We start from the raw sequence: 20,790 nt of genomic DNA on the forward strand, positions 1-20,790 counted from the left end.
GAACTTGCAGGTGCCTTGGTGGAAGAGTGGGTTAACATCTCACAGCAAGAAATGGCAAATCTGGTGCAGTCCATGAGGAGGAGATGCACTGCAGTACTTAATGCAGCTAGTGGCCACACCACATACGGACTGTAACTTTTGATTTTGACCCCCCCCCTTTGTTCAGGGACACATTATTCCATTTCTGTTAGTCACATGTCTGTGGAACTTGTTCAGTTTATGTCTCAGTTGTTGAATCTTGTTATGTTCATACAAATATTTGCACATGTTAAGTTTGCTGACGTTTCTTCTTTTGCTGAGTTTATATGCTTTGAGTTAAACATGACTACTTGTCTCAGGCAGACATCAATTTCATGATAACTTAATTTCATTGCTAAAGTATTAGTTTGCGTTGTGGGTGAAATGTAATAGTGTTACGAAGAGATTGGCTAAACTAACTACAAGAAGAAGAATCCCCAATAAAGGTGAAAATGATCACGGTTTACATTTTAATGCATTTCATACGCGCATAGACTACATCATCCAGTCCATCTGTTACTGTATACTACTTACGTTTCGTAGACTCACAGGTCGATTAAGACAATATTAACTAGATGGATTATGTATGACACCAAGGACTGGTGAATTTTGAGAAAAACAACAACATCAACATCCTCACTACTAAGTGCTTATTTAGCCAGTACATCAACTGCCACATTCCCCTCTACCCCCACATGGGCTGGGACCCAAGTAAATCTTATCTGTATACCCATCTGTCCAATCCTGCCATGGGTTTGTAACACCTCAAACAGCAGGCCTTGTCTGCTACTTGAGCTAAATGACTGTAGACTCATTAACACTGCACATGAATCAAAGCAAATAACTAATGTGTCTGGCTTGACTTCCTCCACCCACTGAAAGGCCAACAGTATGGCCATCAGCTCTGCCGTATATACAGCCAGATGATCTGTAATACGTTTCCAGATATAAACCCCAAATTCTTGCGCTACAAATGCTGACCCAGTATGTCTTATCCTTGGATCTTTTGAACCATCTGTGTAAATTGCCACAAAATCCTGATACAATGTATACAGGCGTCTCTTAAACAAATCAGATGGATCAACACCCTCCCTATCTTTCTGTAGTCTCTCCAACACTTCTAGATCAACTACTGGAGGCGGGAGTAGCCATGCTGGATTTACAGGAATAGCGACTGTTGGACTAAACTTCTTCCATACAGTCCCATCTCCTTTGCCTGGGTATTACGCACCCACCCAAGCTCATGTTCAGTCTTTTCTCAAGTTCCCAGCAAGCCTGTAAAATCCATTTTGCAGGATGAGACACAACATGTCCCTGTAGGTTGACCCAATAATTAATTGCCAGCTGCTGTCTCCTAATCTGCAACGGCATATCCCCCATCTCCACCTGTAGTGCAGCCACAGGGGACGTCCAAAACGCTCCACTGCATATTCTGAGTCCTTGCCCCTGCATGACATCTAGTCTTCTTCCCCTCTTCCACAAGGCCCCATCATCTGCAAATAACAATATCCCAATATCCGGCTGTACTGGAGAGTAAACATCATTGATCATGATTGAGAACAACAGAGGACTAATCACGCCCCCTGTGGTGTACCGTTATCCATGAGGTAGCTGCCTGATTAGACTTCCCCACCCTCACCTGGATAGACCTTCCAAACAGAAATCCTTTATCCAGTTGTACGTTTTTCCTCCTACCCCCATAATATCAAGCTTGATTAACAACCCCTTATTCCACATCATATCATACGCCTTCTCCACATCAAAAAATAAAGCAACAACAGTCTCTTTGTTCACCTGAGCCTTCCTGACCTCTGCTTCTAAGCAGAGCACTGGGTCCATTTGCCCCCTACCTTTCCTGAACCGACTCTGATGTGCCGATACTAGCACCCTGCTCTCCAGGAAGAAATTTAGCTTCTCCGTAATAATACATTCAATAATCTTACGTACAGTTGAAGTCGGAAGTTTACATACACTTAGGTTGGCGTATTTAAAACTTCTTTTTTTCAACCACTCCATAAATTTCTTGTTAACAAACTATAGTTTTGGCAAGTCGGTTAAGACATCATTTCCAACAATTGTTTACAGACAGATTGTATCACTTATAATTCACTGTATCACAATTCCAGTGGGTGAAACATTTACATACACTAAGTTGACTGTGCCTTTAAACAGCTTGGAAAATTCCAGAAAATCATGTCATGGCTTTAGACGCTTCTGATAGGCTCATTGACATCATTTGAGTCAATTGAAGGTGTACATGTGGATGTATTTCAAGGCCTACCTTCAAACTCAGTGCCTCTTTGCTTGACATCATGTGAAAATCAAAAGAAATCAGAACTCAGAAAACAAATTGTAGACCTCCACAAGTCTGATTCATCCTTTGGAGCAATTTCCAAATGCCTGAAGGTACCACGTTCATCTGTACAAACAATAGTATGCAAGTATAAACACCATGGGACCACGCAGCCGTCATACCACTCAGGAAGGAGACGCGTTCTGTCTCCTAGAGATGAACATACTTTGCTGCGAAAAGTGCAAATCAATCCCAGAACAACAGCAAAGGACCTTGTGAAGATGCTGGAGGAAACAGGTACAAAAGTACAGTATCTATATCCACAGTAAAACGAGTCCTATATCGACATAACCTGAAAGGCCGCTCAGCAAGGAAGAAGCCACTGCTCTAAAACCGCCATAAAAAAAGCCAGACTGCGGTTTGCAACTGCACACGGGAACAAAGATCATACTTTTTGGAGAAATGTCCTCTGGTCTGATGAAACAAAAATAGAACTGTTTGGCCATAATGACCATCATTTGGAGGAAAAAGGGAGAGGCTTGCAAGCCGAAGAACACCATCCCAACCGTGAAGCACGGGGATGGCAGCATCATGTTGTGGGGGTGCTTTGCTGCAGGAAAGACTGGTGCACTTCACAAAATAGATGGCAACATGAGGATGGAAGATTATGTGGATATATTGAAGCAACATCTCAAGACATCAGTCAGGAAGTTAAAGCTTGGTCGCAAATGGGTCTTCCAAACGGACAATGACCCCAAGCATACTTCCAAAGTAGTGGCAAAATGGCTTAACAACAAAGTCAAGGTATTGGAGTGGCCATCACAATCCCTGACCTCAATCCCATAGAAAATGTGTGGGCAGAACTGAAAAAGTGTGTGTGAGCAAGGAGGCCTTCAAACCTGACTCAGTTACACCAGCTCTGTCAGGAAGAATGGGCCAAAAGTCACCCAACTTATTCTGGGAAGCTTGTGGAAGGTTACCCGAAACATTTGACCCAAGGTAAACAATTTAAAGACAATGCTACCAAATACTAATTGAGTGTATGTAAACTTCTGACCCACTGGGAATGTGATAAAAGAAATAAAAGCTGAAATAAATCATTCTCTCTACTATTATTCTGACATTTCACATTCTGAAAATAAAGTAGTGATCATAACTGACCAAAGACCGGGAATTTTTACTTGGATTAAATGTCCGGAATTATGAAAAACTGAGTTTAAATGTATTTGGCTAAGGTGTATGTAAACTTCCGACTTCAACTGTATATGGACTCCCTGTCAAATAATAGGGGTTGACATGATTTTTGAATGACTACCCCTTCCTCTGTCCCACGTAGAAAATCTGTAAGGTCCCTCAGTCAGGTATTACATTTAAAGCACAGATTCAACTGGAAAGACCAGGGAGATTTTCAAAAGCCTGATAAAGAAGTGCAGTGATTGGTAGATGGGTAACAATAACAAATCAGACATTTAATATCTCTTTAAACATGGTCAAATTAATAATTATGCTGTGGAGGATGCATTAAACCACCCAGACACATCAAAAGATACAGTCGTCCTTCTGAACTGAGCTGCAGGACAGGAAGGAAACTGCTTAGGGATGTGTGAGGGAAAAATTAAGTGTTTGCAGGATCTAGTAGATGTACCTATATAATTATTTGTAGCTTTATGTCATGTCTGTAACGGCCGTCGTAGGAAGTGGACCAAGGCGCAGCGGGTTGAGTGCTCATTTTAACTTTTAATAAAGAACACTGAAAATACAAAACAAGAAAACACACGAACGCACAGTAATGCACAAAGAACCTCCCACAAAACCCAAAACAAATACACCCCTATATATAGGACCTTCAATCAGAGGCAACGAGAAACAGCTGCCTCCAATTGAAGGCCCAATCCCAATTAACTAAACATAGAAATAGACAGACTAGACATAGAAATACACTAACATAGAACATAGACCAAAAACCCCAGACTAATCTAATCAAACACCCCTCTACATAAACACATACTCTAACACACCCCGAACCACATAAAACAAATACCCCCCGCCACGTCCTGACCAAACTACAATAACAAATAACCCCTTTACTGGTCAGAACGTGACAATGTCTTTGGCATCATTAAAACTGAAGACTTATTTTTATCAAATAACTCTCTGTAATTATTATTACACGATAAAACTAATTAATCATGTAACTGTAATTAACAAGGAAGTCAGGGCACCAAGGAAAATATTCAGATTACAAAGTTATAATTTTCCTAATATAACTTTCAGATATTTTAATATCTGATCAATTAGTCTTCGAATTAATTAATTATTCTTTACCTCACGTTAGTCTCATTCCAAACATCGTAAATTGTTGGTTATCTGGACGAACCCAGTCTTCACCATGAGTCATCCATACATCAATTGTCTTAAATCATTTATTTACTAAGTCATTCACAGAAATGCATAAACAAACAGTAGATAGTTACAAGGAAATGATAGCGGAGTTTCCCTAGTGGGATAAACCGGTATCGCGGCTTGGTGGACAAAAGGGAAGTGGGGGTCGACTGAGATAAAACACTACAAAGTTGATAATTATAACAATTGAAATGCTAATCCTTTGCACATGAACGCTCACTCATTTGGGAATAAATGCAATCAATCAACATATTTACGCTCAGTGGGTCGTCGGGATCTCTGTTGAAAAGTTTGTTTCTGTTGGAGAGTTTGTCCGCCCTCTCTCTCTCTCTCTCTCTGCCGTGGTTAGAATGGATAGTTCAGAGCAACATTCATTAATGTCATTATAGAATAGATGTTTCGGCGGTTGTCGGTCCTCGCATTCACGGGTACATAATTCCTAGCTGCAGACCTGTAATTAGTATCAAAGATTTGTTCTTATTCTGTCGGTATCGATAGTCTAAGAGTTTAACCACGTGGTATGGTTAAGAATTCAGCAAGAGAAATGCATGGTCTGCAACCTTAGCCCTCTTGTGGTTATCGAGGTAAGCTGGTTTCTACTCAAACCTTAGCCCTGTCGTGGTTATCGAGGTAAGCTGGTCTGAAGATAAATTCCCAAGGTGGGGGTTTTATTCGGAGGAGCAGAAAGGGCCGGTCCCATGAAGCCAGCTCAATGTCTGCGCTCATGGGCGGGCCTCTGATTTAGTGAAACTCCAAAGGGAATTGGAGTTCCCTTCATTAAACAGTCTAAAATCACATTACATAATTTCACAAATAGTTTCATCTTTACTCATTCATTTTATACAACAATTAGATGTAAGCCTCACAACTGAGACTCTTGTATAAACAGGGTTATGGTAATGTGGCTGTATTGTCTCTCATAAGTTTCACAAAATTGTACCAAACGGACCAGTTCGTAGCTCGTTACTTCACCGATCTTTTATACATTCTCCAGAACATGAATATTGTTTGGTTGTCAAGTTCTGTGAGGTGGAATAAATTCCTTTGTTCTCTCTATGAAAACTCACTTTCTCTCTATACTGTCTGGCCATGAGGAAGAATCTCCTCCAGGAATTTACGACCTCTGACCACAGCAGCCTGAGTGTAGGAGAGAGAGAGAGGGGGATGGTGCAGAGGTAGGGGGATGGTGCTCGCTGTGTCCAAAGAGGGCAACGTCATGACATTTATAATAGGAGCTTAGTATTGGAGCTTAGTAATCGTAAAAAGCTCTCTGCTTAAAGGAATAAATAAGGCATATTGCTGTGCACATATGGAGGGGTGTAACTACAAGATAGTATCACCACTTTCCCTGCCTCAGGGTTGGTTCCTTTGTCCCACTTTCACTCACCACAGCCATTCTGAGGGTACAGACAAGGACACATCTGGCAACCATAGATAGCTCAAGGAGCAGAAACAGATTCGTTATTGTTCTAAAGCATCCTCTTCCTGTGAAACTAAGCCAGGGTGGGGTGATCAACACCCGGTGCATTAGACCACAAGATTGACACAAAGGGATTGTGGAGCCCAGGAGCGCCAGGGAAGGCCGGAATCAACCATGACTAAGCAGTTTTGGGGTTTCTATATAAACCCCTTGCGTTCTCTGTATTGTCGAGCTCTCACCCACCCACCTCAGTGTGCTGCTGACCAGCTTCATTATTGCAATAATTAAATAATGATTAATTGTTTGAAGAAATCACTGTGTCTCTCCCACTAGGTTAGAATTTCCACGACAGATGTCAGTGAAAAGAAGAATACAAATATACAGAATAAAAGTCTTCCAAAACATGCATATCTTTGCAACAAGGCACTAAAGTAATACTGGGAGAGAAAAAAAGCACGGCAAGGGAATACACTTTTTGGCCTAAATGCAAAGCTTTATGTTTGAAGCAAACAAAACACATCACTGAGTAACTGCCTCCTTATTTTCAAGGATGGTGGTGGCTGCATCATCAATCACATTTATTTATAAAGCCCTTTTTACATCAGCATATGTCACAAAGTGCTATACAGAAACCCAGCCTAAAACCCCAAACAGCAAGCAGTGTAGATATGTAAAAGCATGGTATGGGTATGCTTTACATCAGCAAAGACTGGGGAGTTTTTCAGGATGAAAATAAACGTGATGGCACTAGCACAGGCAAAATCCTAGAAGAAAACCTGCTTAAGTAATGCTTCACACCAGACTCTGGGAGAGGAATTCACCTTTCAGCAGGTCTATAACCTGCAACACAAAGCCAAATCTAAACTGGAGTTGCTTACCAAAAAAACAATGAATGTTCCTGAGTGGCCAAATTACATTTTTGACATACTAAATCTGCTCTTATGAGACTTAACCAGGAAGACTCACAGCTGCAATCACTGCCAAATGTGTTTCTACCATGTATTGACATGTATTGAGGTGGGTGAATACTTATCTAATCAAGGTATATTAGAGTTTTATTTGTCATTAATTCAATTCAAGGGGCTTTATTGGCATGGGAAACATACGTCAACATTGCCAAAGCAAGTGAAGTAGATAATATACAAAAGTGAAATAAACAAGGAACTAATCTTTTAAAAAGTTCTCTCTTGACCTGAGGACCTCCCTTCCCCCACCTTTTCCTGGATCTTACACAGGTGTCTTCCCTTTCCCTCCCTGTTCCATTTGTTTTTGACTACTGTTATTATTAGTCCCTTGGCTTCTGCTTTTCTAATTGACATTTCCCTGTCAACATTAGGATGTTTGAGAGCCTGCTTGGGAAGAACATCCACCTCTTCATTCCCCTCTACTCCCACATGAGCTGACACCCAGAGGAACCTCACAAATACCCCCCATGTGTTTCAATCTAAACAGGCACTGCAAAATCTCATACAAGACATCTTGTCTGCTCTGAGACATAAATTAATTTAAGCTCATCAGTGCTGCACAGAAGTCAGAAAAGATGACTACCCTGTCTGGCCTCACCTCTTCCCCCACCTGTCTGTCAAATCAAATCAAAGTGTATTTGTCACGTGCACTGAATACAACAGGTGTAGACCTTACTGTGAAATGCTTACTTACAGGCCCTCACCAACAGTGCAATTTAAGTAAAAAAAATAGGTATTAGGTGAACAATAGATAAGTAAAGAAATAAAAAACAACAGTAAATAGACAGTGAAAAATAACAGTAGCATATTGCTGTGTCCTCACATCCTCCACCCACTCTGTAGCCAAGAGTATGGCCAGCAACTCCATTGTGTATACACTATTTACCAAGAGAGTTTTTATCTATATTTTTCTTGGCTGCCTATTTACCACCACAAACCGATGCTGGCACTAAGACGGCACTCAACGAGCTGTATAGGGCCATAAGCAAACAGGAAAATGCTCATCCAGAGGCAGCACTCCTAGTGGCCGGGGACTTTAATGCAGGGAAACTTAAATCCACTTTACATCATTTCTACCAGCATGTTCAATGTGCAACCAGAGAAGAAAAAACATCTAGACCACCTTTACTCCACACACAGAGACGAGTACAAAGCTAAACAGGCAAAGCATCAATACAGGACTAAGATTGAATTGTACTGCTCCGACGCTCATCGGATGTGGCAGGGCTTGCAAACTATTATGGACTACAAAGGGAAGCACAGCCACAAGCTGCCCAGTGACACGAGCTTACCAGACGAGCTAAATAACTTCTATGCTCACTTCGAGACAAGCAACACTTAAGCATTCATGAGAGCATCAGCTGTTCCGGACGGCTGTGTGATCACGCTCTCCATAGCCAATGTAATTAAGACCTTTAAACAGGTTGCAGGGCCAGACGGATTACCAGGACGTGTACTCCGAGCATGCGCTGACCAACTGGCAATTGTCTTCACTGACATTTTCAACCTGACCAAATCCGTAATATCAACATGTTTCAAGCAGACCACCATAGTCCCTGTGCCCAAGAACGCCAAGGTAACCTGCCTAAATTACTACCGGCCCGTAGCACTCACGTCTGTAGCCATGAAGTGCTTTGAAAGGCTGGTCATGGCTCACATCAACACCATTATCCCAGAAACCCTAGACCCACACCAATTTGCATACCGCCCCAACAGATCCACAGATGATGCAATCTCTATTGCACTCCACACTGCCCTTTCCTACCTGGACAAAAGGAACACCTACGTGAGAATGCTATTCATTGACAACAGCTCAGCGTTCAACACCATATTGCCATCAAAGCTCATCACTAAACTAAGGACCCTGGGACTAAATTCCTCCCTCTGCAACTGGATCCTGGACTTCCTGACATGCCGCCCCAAGGTGGTAAGTGTATGTAACATCATATCTGCCACACTGATCTTCAACACAGGGGCCCAAGCTCAGTCCCCTCCTGTACTCTCTGTTCACCCATGACTGCATGGCCAAGCACGACTCCAACACCATCATTAAGTTTTCCAACGACACAACAGTGGTAGGCCTGATCACTGACAACGATGAGACAGCCAATATGGAGGAGGTCAAAGACCTGGCAGTGTGGTGCCAGGATAACAGCCTCTCCCTCAACAAAGGAGATGATTGTGGACTACAGAAAAAGGAGGACCGAGCACGCCCCCATTCTCATCGACGGGGCTGTAGTGTAGCAGATTGAGAGCTTCATGTTGGTGTTCACATCCCCAACAAACTATCATGGTCCAAAGACAGTCGTGAAGAGGGCACGACACCGTTTATTCCCCCACAGGAGTCTGAAAATATTTGGCATGGGTCCCCAGATCCTCAAAACTTCTACAGCGGCACCATCAAGGCACTACAGAGGGTAGTGCGTACGGCTCAGTACATCACTGGGTCCAAGCTTCCTGACATCCAGGACCTCTATACCAGGCGGTGTCAGTGGAATGCCCAAAAAATTGTCAAGGACTCCAGCCACCCTAGTCATAGACTGTTCTCTCTGCTACCGCACGGCAAGTGGTACCGGAGCGCTAAGTCTATGTCAAAAAGGCTTCTTAACAGCTTCTACCCCCAAGCCATAAGACTCTTGAACAAGTTATCAAATGGCTATCCGAACAATTTGTATTGTCCCCACCCACCCCCCATTTTTACACTGCTGCTACTCTCTGTTTATTATCAATGTATAGTCACTTTACCTCTACCGACATGTACGTTTTACCTCAATTACCTCGACTAACCGGTGCCCCCGCACATTGACTCTGTACCGGAACTGCCTGTATATAGCCTCGCTATAATTCATTGTTGCTCCTTAATTATTTGTTATATTTCTATATATTTTTTTCTTCTTAAAACTGCATTATTAGTTAAGGGCTTGTAAGTAAGCATTTCACTGTAAGGTCTACACCAGTTGTATTCGGCGCCTGTGACAAATACAATTTGATTTGATTTTGATTGATTTGAGATAAATTATCCTTTTTGTCACTGCAACCTTAAACCCAGGAACACTAAAAGATGCACCTATCCTCCCTGTTTTAGGGTCCTTAGAGCCATCAGCGAACACAGTATATTCAAGAAAGCATAGTACTGTGTTCTAAAGTGTTCACTTACAATATTTACTGGATCTACTCCTTCCTCACCAACCTTTACCCTCTCAAGCAACCCTAGGTCTAGCATTGGCTGAGGGATCAACCAAGGTGGGATAGCAGGAAGCACCACAGAGGGGCTGAACTCCTCCTCAAACAGTCCCATCTCTCTCACCATAACAGCACCTACCTTTCCCATCAATATTGTATTCAGCGCTATATATCGCATTTTCAATGCCCCACTCCATTCCTGACAGGCAATGCATCACATTCAATGTTTTATTTCCTTTGACAACTACTCTGTTAATATGCTCCACCCACGTCATTCAAGTGTCAAACCAGACCCCCCAGGAACCTAAATGCCCGTACAGTTTCAGGCATATTTCCTCCCCAAACTTCCTTCTAGTAAGTCTTCATTGTGCTTTCTCAATGGAGAACTTGAAGACCCACCTGAGGCACCACTGATCAACTTGTCTTATCACTTCTTGAACTCTCCCGGCTATATCAGGAATCCCTCTCTTCCACAGTGCCCCATCATCGGCAAACAAAGACCTCCCATTATTTGGTCTAACCTTGGAGAATACATTGTCTATCATAATGGAGAACAAAAAAGGCCTAATGACACTTCCCTGGGGGATACCATTATCCACCTCATACCTTTCTGACGTAGAGCTCCCCACCCTCACTTGTATTGATTGTCCAAAAAGAAAGGCCTTTATCCAGTTAAAACTCTCCCTCCAAGACCCCATGATTTCCAATTTGATAAGCAGACCTTCCTTCCACATCATATCATAGTCCTTCCATATGTCCGACTCTAGGGACAGTACAGGATCCATCGTTCCCCTGCCTTTTCTGAACCAACTTTGGTCTGGTGACAATAGGCCTCTACTCTCCCGGAAGTAAGTAAGCCTTTCTGTTATCATCCTTTCCATACATTTACAGACAAGAGATGTTAACACTATCAGGCTATAGCTTGATGGATTAGTAGAGTCTTTCCCTGGTGTCCGTATCGGCACCACCACAGCCTGGTCCGTTCCTGACACACCTTATTGTTAAGGGCACAATATTTTCCCCAATTACAGTGTCACTGAGTTGAGCCATCATGATGTAACAGATCTCATCCTTCCCAGGAGATGATAGCCCAGCTTTAGCTATCGCTCTCTTCATCTCAGCTAATGTAAAAGGAGCAGGCAATGCCTCCTCCACCACCTCTCTGATCCAGGACCCCCAGATGTTCTCTTCTGACCCTCTCTCTCTCACAAACTGTCCCTTCTCTGCCAAATTATTTGATCTGTGCACCTTCACAAATGCCTGGGCTAAAATCTCTGCCTTCTCTATGTTTCTCAATGCTACAGTTTTCCCCACTTGTCAGCACAGGAAGATTCCAATATCGTCTGTCCCCTCTCCCCACTCTTAATCATCCCCAATACCTCTCCCACTGGGGTAGTCCTGCCTATGTTTAATCAGAACCGGTGCCAATACTCCCTCTTTTCTGTCCTAATGGTCCCCCTTACTACTGCTTGTGCTTGCTGTATCAGGTGCTAGTAGTTATTGGACCTTTTCAATATCTTGAAAGACCCATTCCTACTCTTTGCAGCTTCTCTGCACTCTTCAGTCCACCAGGAACTGCCTTTCTCCTTCTCCCCCTGTACCTGTGGGTATCACCTGCCTTGAGGCCTCTACTATTGCTCGTCTTACTACATCATTCACTGTTTCTATAACTGCACAGAGATCAACCCGAGACAGCCCCTGTTCGCTCAACTCCTGAAACTGACCACACTCCACTTTTTGCCAAATATCCATCTCCTTAATCAATTTCCTGTTGTATCTCCCACCCTCATTCCTACAGTTCATTAATGATAGGGTAGTGATCAATACTCCCTGTAGATTCCTCCCGTACCGCCCAGCTACATCTGCCTGCCATTGAACTCGAGATCAGAGTAAGATCCAGAGCAGATTCAATTCCAGTTACTGGGTCAATCCTGGTTCCCCAGCCATCATTAAGGCACATAAGCCCTTTCTCATCCAGGAGTTCCTCAAACACTTGTCCATTTACATCAGTCCGAAATCCCCACACCACATCACCCATCTCATATCTTGACCTTTTACACTCCCAAGGGCCATCAACTCTTACATGGGTTGTAAAAGTTCACTATTACCAGATTTCCCTCTCCCGACCACACTTCTACCACTACATACTCCTGCTCAACTCTTTCTCCCACAAGCCTATATGGGATCGCCCACTTTATAAAAGGTAGCACACCCTGCCCCTCCCGCTGCCACCCCATCTCTATGGACTGCAATTTAACCTTGAATTACAAAATCTAGGGTCGGTTTAATCCCTGTCTACAGGAGACATATCACATATGGTTTATCTGGTAAATCCTCAAGAAACTGTTTGAAATCTTGCCCATTGGCTATCAAACTTCTCACATTCGATTGGAGGATAACACCATTATAAAACTAACCAAGACATGATTCCTGGGTGGACTGATTCTCAATCTCATTGAGGTCATCCTGTACATTTTCCCATGTCAGTCCTGTGATCACAAGATAGTTCACAGCCTCATCCACAATGATCTGTATCTCAGTCTTAGATGGCCCTTTTCTGTGCAATTGATAGCTGCTGTTACAAATGTAACAACCTTTCACATATCTACCATTTTTGTGATATCCCACATTCTGCTCACTACATCACGCCCAACCTGCATCCTGCTCTGTCCTGGAGGTGCAACGCCCTGGCTCGTGGTGACGCAACGCCCTATCATGTCACTTTATGTTGGTGTTTCCTTTATTTTGGCAGTTACCTATTGGCGGGCAGGTCAAACAGGCTGTTGACATTTATCAATGCACAATTTATTTTGGGGGGTGTAATGCAATTTACATCCAACTGTTCTTATAGAGAAGACAGTTCAATGGAAATGCACGTGAACAGGCAATTCTCGCATCTACTAGCCATGCAAACTTTCTAAATGTCGATAAACATCACTGGATAAATTCATGGAAACCTAGCTTATGACATTTCAGATATCATTTTTCATGAGGTAGTTTTGATGTTGTGAACTACTTTTTCAAAGTATCTAGTTAAGTAAACTTTCTTTTTCTTAAAGACTTGCTCTGGTACTTTGGCGACTAAGAAAGTATTTTTTAAACCTGCCGTTTTGGGCTGGATGTGTCAATGTGTAGTTCATACATGCATAATCTATGAGCAGACTTACTGTCTAACTTCAATTAGCCCGAAATCCCTAGTTTGAAAGCGACTGTTTTCTTGAAGCTGTGCTGCGCTATTTTCCCTACATATCTCCGCATGTGGGCCACCCCCAGCAATTCGAGTTCTAGCCCCTCGCATTTGAGTGACAACTAGCAAGAGGGCTGCCCAGCGTTATCCAATGAGGTTATAGGGCTGGCCCAATGGCTCAGTTGACACAGCAGAGAGAGCAATGACGTGATACACATATCCGAACATTTGTAGTCCACAATGTTCGGGCTGTGTACTATGGGTGTTGGAGTCCAGATGAGGCGCTGATGTGCGTGACAGGTGTGCGCAATAATCAGCAGCCTGGTGACCGAGAGCGCCGGAAAGGGAGCATGTGACAGTACCCCCTCCCCAACGCATGGCTCCAGCCGCAGGGCGGCGACCAAAGGGACGATCCCGGGGATCAGGAGCGGACCGGTCACTTCTGCTGAGGCTCGGGAAACAGTCGAACCGGCTGAGGCGCAGGAGCATGGCGACCTAGAGCGCCGGAGAGGGAGCATACGTGACAGTACCTCTCCCTGGCATGCGGCTCCAGCCACAGGACGCCGACCAAGAGGACGATCCCGGGGATCAGGAGTGGACCGGTTGTCTCCGCTGAGGCCCGGAAACCAGACGAACCGGCTGAGGCGTGAGAATCCGACGAACCAACTGCGGCGTGACAGTCCGATGAACCAACTGAGGCTTGAGAGTCCAACGAGCCGGCTGAGGACTCCCCGGTAGCTCTGGTACTGACACCCAGATCCAACATCCCTTCCAACACAAAAAAACACTCCCTGATGCTTCCCTTAGGTGAGGCGTTATTCTCTAACGTGTGCGCTGGGAAGCAAGTTCAGGGAGTGAATAATTTAATAAATGAACGAAACATAATACAAACCATGAACAACGCACAAACCAGAAACAATAACACCGGTGGAAGGAACCAAAGGGATTTACATAAATAGGGCAGGTAATCAAGGAGGTGATGAAGTCCAGGTATGTGTCATTAGGTGCTGATGCGCGTTACGAAGGTGACAGGTGTGCGCAATAATAATCAGCAGCCTGGTGACCTAGAGGCTGGAGAGGGAGCACACGTGACAGTCCTGGGGATAATAATCAACTAATCAAGCTTTGATTATCTGAACCAGCTCTGTAGTGCTAGGGCAAAAAACTAAACATTGGAAATACTGGTGTAGCTTAACTTCTTCCAGTGAGAAGTAATTGGTAGCCTGTTCAACAAGAGTAGCTGTTGGAGGCAATGTTGGACTATCTTTCTGCTTTTTAGATGATGGGTACTGTAGATCATGCTGCTACAGTGGAAAACAAATCCAGGCATCCCTACATGAATTGGAATTATCCCCTGTGCAGTCTAAGCACATGAGAATGAGAAATCCTCTGGCTTAGATCAATGTTGCCCCATGCATCCCACTGGAACACCAAAACAAATAATTTGCTCTGGGTGTAATGAAATAAAACTATAGAGTTTCATGTCATTATTTGACCAAGAGGATTCTACTAAAATAAGAAATGTTACAGGAGAAAATGACACTCTCCCTGTACTGCTGGTATACTGCCAACATGCCAGTTCTTTCCTGTAAAATAGATTTAGCAAAAAGACATCACAATTGGGGTTTCATCTCCTTTTATTACAAAATAACAAATTCTGGCAAGTATGATACACTGACTGGAACACACATGTAACAACTTTCATTAGACGCTATAGCTGCCATCATTTCAATCAATAAACACATGTAATTTATAAAGCCCAGTAAGACAACTGCGGATGTAAAAGGTGATTTACACAGTAACCTGGGCTAAATCCCTGAGCAAGTAGCAGTAAGCAAAAACTCGCTAAATGGAAGAAACCTTAAGAGGAAGTAGATTCGGAGTAGAGGTACATATGACCATCTAGTGGTGTGGTGTGCAACTCCCATTGTCTATCTTTAGTTGAACTTTGTGTATAAAGTATTATAGTGTAGTTCAGATTTTACAAAATGACTTCCCATGAAAATTGACTTTAGTGTAAAGGCTGTCCTCCCTTTATGTTTTCTCTGTAAACAAGCAATGATAGTTGCTCTGGCATAAAGCCTGTTGAGTGACCATGGACTGAAGGTCATTCTATTCTTGTGTCTTCTTATCCTTTTTGGTCTCCTGCTCAGACCTCTTCCAGGACAACAGGAGCACCAATCCCAGCAGCATTAGCAGCAGGGGATACATAAAAAATCTGCTCCTCTGCTCAGCAGGCATCACACAGCACACTGTGGAAGGTAGGAGAAGAAAGGAACACTCAACCTCAGTCACGCAAATAAGCAACATTCCCCTCTATATCTGACAAGGGTTTTATCATGAACTGTAACAAAGTATTGTGAACACCACTCACAGGTTGCTTCAGAGAAGCCCACATGGTCAAAGGCCATTGTGCAAGTATGGTATCATCACTCATCACATCCAAATGGACTAGGTACAAACTACACCAGAAAAATTATAATAAGAACACATGTACTGTATGATCAATAATCCAAAATACCCAATTCCAAAAGAACTGTAAACAAATGTTAAAAGTATCTGAAAACAACACTGAGTCAAGGAACAAACTCTGGAACCCTGATATTTTACCTGGTGGTGGGTGGAGTGTGAGAGACTTGGTGAAACTCTGGTCCAGAACCCTCAGTCTTAGCTCGGCTGTAACAGTCAGAGTGCTGTTCAACCACAGGTTCACCTCACTCTTCAGCTCATAGCGCCCCCTGCTGTCCAATTCCATAGTGGTGTTACTGTCCATCACACCTTTCCACACTAACTCTGGCTGGGGAAACCCATGGGAGGCATTGAGGGTGACAATGAAGCCATCACAAGTGGCTTGGGCGGATATCCTGGGCTCATGATAAGGGGCTGGTTTGAAATATTAGAAATACTTTTGTAGCAGCAGTTATCATAATTTAAACTATACAATATATATGCAGCACCAATGGAACTTACCTGCCACTAAAAGTAGTAGCTTTTCCTGGGTGCTTCCCTGTTCATCTGTCACATCACAGGTGTATGGGCCATGGTCACTCGGCTGCACACCACTCAGTCTAAGTGAGGCATTTCCCACAGCGAGCTGGTCTTCAAACAGATGAGTGCGTCCCTTGTAAACACCACTCTGTCTTTCCAGCTGATCTTTCCCATGGTAATAGCTGTGGACCACCACTGATTCTCCACGCTGCCAGTTGATGACCAGGTGGTTCAGGTTTTTAGACGAACGGAAAGAGCAGTTAAGGGTGAAGTCACTGCCCGGAGCTGCCACTCCTCGGGGTTGTAGACTTGTTGTAGTTACCACTGATATATGGAATAGGTGGAAAGAGAGGTTTGAGAGAGGGAGAGTGATATTGGTAATGTAATGCGCTGTTTGGAGGATTCAGAGTGGAAGGTCAACTATAATAAGTTAAGACTAGCTATCTAGCCGACTAAACTCGATGGAGTTGAGCGGCAACTAGTGTGGGCAGACTGGAGCGCCGCCGACACATAATATTGATTTTTTTAATTAAAAAAAACGACTGATTTCAGTACCCAAAGAATAGCCCACAATTACACAGACAAATGTTGTGTGTAATTGTGGCATGTTTTGGGGGTCCTGAAATCAGTCTTTTGATAAAAACGTAATTTTATGTGACATCGGAGCTCCAGTCTTCCCACATTAGTCTCAACTCAACTCCATCGTATATCATGGAGTTGAGTTTAATTGACTCAATTAAGACCAGGAGCTCTACAAAATGGGTCTTATTCTCTAGAAGCAACCACCATCTCAATAATTTCGGTGAAAGACAAGAATTCATAGACAAATGCTAGGCATTAGCCTACTAATTAAATGTTTCTTACCTACAATTCTCGCTCTTAATAGAGCTGGGACTATAAACTGTAGGCCTACTTATGTTACTTTTCTGAGTCAATTCAGAAGGCATTAAATGTCCTTTTCTATTTTAAGAAACACAATTTATTTCAATCTCTAGAGACCAAGTTTGGGAAACCCCGGTCTATAGGCCTACTTGGTGAGTGGCAGTGACTCCTGCTATTAAAAGTATTTGCCCAGGAGGCTGTCGGCTGCTGTCCTGAGCCACTAAACTCCCTCACACTTTGCACATTACCTAACATGCAAATTGGTAAAACCGTGAGCTCTTGTACATCAAATAGCCTAGGCCTAGCACTGGAAAGTTGTTGTAGGACTGATAGATCAATTATCCTACATGTATAGCAACAATATATTGTGAGTTAGCAATCTAGCTAAGTTTTTTGAGGTCCCACTTCCTCAGGTGGTGAATAATATATAGCCTATAGTACATATGCACAAAAATGTCAGCAAATTCTATGATGAGCAAAACATTTATCTGATGATTCTGGATACTATTTTGGCAGGTTGAACATCAAAATATCATGCACTCCCTGGATATGTTAGATGAAACAGATTACTTTATAAATACCAGACTACCATCTCAGTTGATTTAGCCTACTGTACTTGGCACTGGAAAAAAAATGTCTAGAGCCTTGCCGCTAATAATGTAAAGTAACTGTCCATTAAAAAATTATTTCATCATTGTAGGCCATTTATTGTTATAATAGTTACATTATAGTTACATTTATCACAATATTACTTTTTGCACAGCCATTCTAACTTATTACAGTAATAATTTCAGAAAATCAATCATTGTTCCAATATTGTATCCCTACTTCTTTGATGTGTAACCAAGAAAGGACAAAATGGATTAAATTAAACAATCCATGATATCTGTTGTCCTGTCCTACCAACACATAACAACAATACGTCGTTTTTACTTACTGGTAATAAACAGTACTGAGACCACATGCAGCCTGAAAAACAAATATATACTGTTTAAAATTGGCTTCTAATAATCCATGTACTGACTTTATCCTTTATTTTCTTTCAACTTTGTGGTGAAGGAATGACATTTTAGCGCATACCCCATGTGCCGAGAAGGAAGCATAAAGGAAGTACTGCAGTGGGTGAGTTCGTTTTATTCCGGGTGAACGGGTTTTTCACATTTTAAACCATTCCATTGGCCCTTATGTGAAATCTCAAGCGAGAGGAACTGAACCATAAACCTATATACCGTGAACAGCCAGTAGTGTAAAGTACTCAAGTAAAAATACTTTAAAGTACTAAATAAGTAGTTTTTGACAACTTTTACTTTACTACATTCCTAAATAAAATGTACTTTTTACTCCATACATTTTCCCTGACACCAAAAAGTACTCGTTACATTTTGAATTCTTAGCAGGTCAGGAAAATGGTCTAATTCACACAGTTATCAAGAAAACATCCCTGGTCATCACTGCCTCTGTCTGATCTGGTGGACTCACTACACAATGTGCAAACTCGCTGCTGGATGCAATAGATGGCGGACTGAACAGTTGTGTAGATCACCTCAAGATAAAAACGCAATATTGAATATCGGTAAATTAGACTAAATAGTAGCACTTCACAAACTGGTGGGTTATAACCTTAAATCTGGATAACAACACAAATAATAAGACTAGAGAAATGTATCGACAAATATTACAAAAACAAGCAACACCCAAACATGACGGAGTAAAACAGTGGAACCAATCCCAAAACTAAAACGTGACTCTTCTACAGACACAGACGATGTATTATTTTCACCACTGGGAATGGTAAAGGTCGAACTCGATCTGTTAAAATCAATACATGACAAACTGGGCATACTTGAATTAATCAGTAAATATATAAAGGAGTTGAAGGCAAGCCTCGAGATGAGTGACGAAAAAGCTGCGACATTGGAGTTGAAGGCAAGCTAAAAGGGACAGTCAAGATTTAAACCGATATTAATGCATTTAAAAGGGGGGTGGGTATAATTTGTGGAACGTTCCAACAGGAATCCGTTCCAAAAACTTCGGAAATAACAAGGTTGCCAACAAACAACGCATACAAAGTCGCATAGCAGTAGAATGAGATTCCGGGTAGGGAGTGGGCGATGTAATTCAGTTTCACCGTGTTTATTCCGAAAGATATCTGTCTTCATTCTGGTAGCCTCCACCATTTCTCGTTCGTTGTTTTAGTTATTTCCGGTGTGTAGGTGAACTCCACTGCGCCTCAATTAGGCTATCGCTATGGTTAACATGTAACTTATCTAATGACTGCTGGCGCCAATATTTTATTAGTTAGGTTACCGATGATACTGTATATATCAGCCTACTCGTAATACAGAAACATACATTGTATTTTGCCAAATTCTCTCTGTGTTAATCCTGTTGCCCATATAGCAGGTAACTTGTGTCTCTGCCCTCAAGATGCTTGACTCACTACAGCTGCTTTTGAAGAACGTTGAGGTCGTTTGAGCTTTACATTCCGAATTTTTAATATCTGATTATTGAACATATATATCAGTGTCTAATAAAAAATAGCAATGTAAAGCATCCCCTCTGTTTTAAGGTTAGTGTGTGGGGTGTAGTTTCTCTTGATGTCCACTAGGTGTCAGCACAGTTTCAATAATGCCACACCAGGTTCCCATGTTTCCACGTGTAACAAATCAAATTGTATTTGTCGCATGCGCCGAATTCTACAGGTGTAGACCTTACAGTGAAACGCTTACTTACAAGCCCTTAATTTTAACCAACAATTGAGATTTAAGAAAAATGCGTGTTAATTAAAAATAAGAAATAAAAGGAAGAAGTAATTAAAGAGCAGCAGTAAAATAACAATAGCGAGGCAAATATATATAATGTAGAAAAATAGTGTGTATGTATATATAATGTTCATGTCCTTGAATGTACATGACCTATCTGAATGTAATATGTATACATACATACTGTATTTTTCTGCAGTTTTCATTTCACAAATATTTCATCTACATTTCATGGTTTACAATATCAAATAATTTCATACAGTGTGTGTGTATATATAAAAACCATGTAAACCAAGAAATGTAGATTAAATATTTGTGAAATGAAAACTGCATGCATATATATTATATTCAGATGGGTCATGTACATTCAAGGACATGAACATTTTTACATTTCTAGAGGGAAATGCTTCTCAACTACTGACCTTGGGACTCCACTAAAGAAAATTTACTTTTTACGCCATACAGTTTCCATGACGTAATAATACTTGAAAGTACTAGTTTTTTGTTGTATCTGTACTTTACTCTCTATTTTTTTACAACTTTTAATTTTACTTCACTACATTTCTAAAGAAAATAATGTATTTTTTACTCCATACAGTTTCCCTGACACCCAAAAGCACTTACATTTCGAAGTGCTTACATTTCGTTACATTTCGATTGCTTAGCCGGACAGGAAAATGTTCCAATTC

The 20,790-nt window shown here is 42.0% G+C and overlaps 1 protein-coding gene across 3 annotated transcripts; it reads right to left on the reverse strand.

Moving 5' to 3' along the window:
- Window positions 1-15,088: 15,088 nt before the first annotated feature.
- LOC106578554 (V-set domain containing T-cell activation inhibitor 1) lies at window positions 15,089-18,503 on the reverse strand. Of its 3 annotated transcripts, none has more exons than XM_014157534.3 (5): window positions 18,420-18,503; window positions 18,277-18,308; window positions 16,440-16,781; window positions 16,080-16,262; window positions 15,089-15,721 (listed from the first exon to the last, which is right to left on the reverse strand). In XM_014157534.3, exons 1-5 carry the CDS (start codon window positions 18,440-18,442, stop codon window positions 15,582-15,584), a joined length of 720 nt encoding a protein of 239 aa, XP_014013009.1. In that variant the 5' UTR covers window positions 18,443-18,503; the 3' UTR covers window positions 15,089-15,581. The 3 variants fall into 3 exon arrangements, with proteins under 3 accessions (XP_014013009.1, XP_014012988.1, XP_014012999.1); XM_014157513.3 differs by having other exon boundaries at window positions 16,080-16,352; window positions 18,420-18,494; XM_014157524.3 differs by lacking the exon at window positions 18,277-18,308 and having other exon boundaries at window positions 16,080-16,352; window positions 18,364-18,450.
- Window positions 18,504-20,790: the final 2,287 nt, after the last annotated feature.

Source organism: Salmo salar, chromosome 02 (genome assembly GCF_965601325.2).
Source record: "Salmo salar chromosome 02, fSalSal1, whole genome shotgun sequence".
Classification (NCBI taxonomy): domain Eukaryota; kingdom Metazoa; phylum Chordata; class Actinopteri; order Salmoniformes; family Salmonidae; genus Salmo; species Salmo salar.

Coding starts and splice junctions, on each gene's coding strand:
- LOC106578554 (XM_014157513.3), bottom strand. CDS start 18,442: ATGCTTCCTTCTCGGCACATGGG. Junction 18,309..18,419: donor CTTCCTTCTCGGCACATGGG/GTATGCGCTAAA, acceptor TTTGTTTTTCAG/GCTGCATGTGGTCTCAGTAC. Junction 16,782..18,276: donor CTCAGTACTGTTTATTACCA/GTAAGTAAAAAC, acceptor TCCATATATCAG/TGGTAACTACAACAAGTCTA.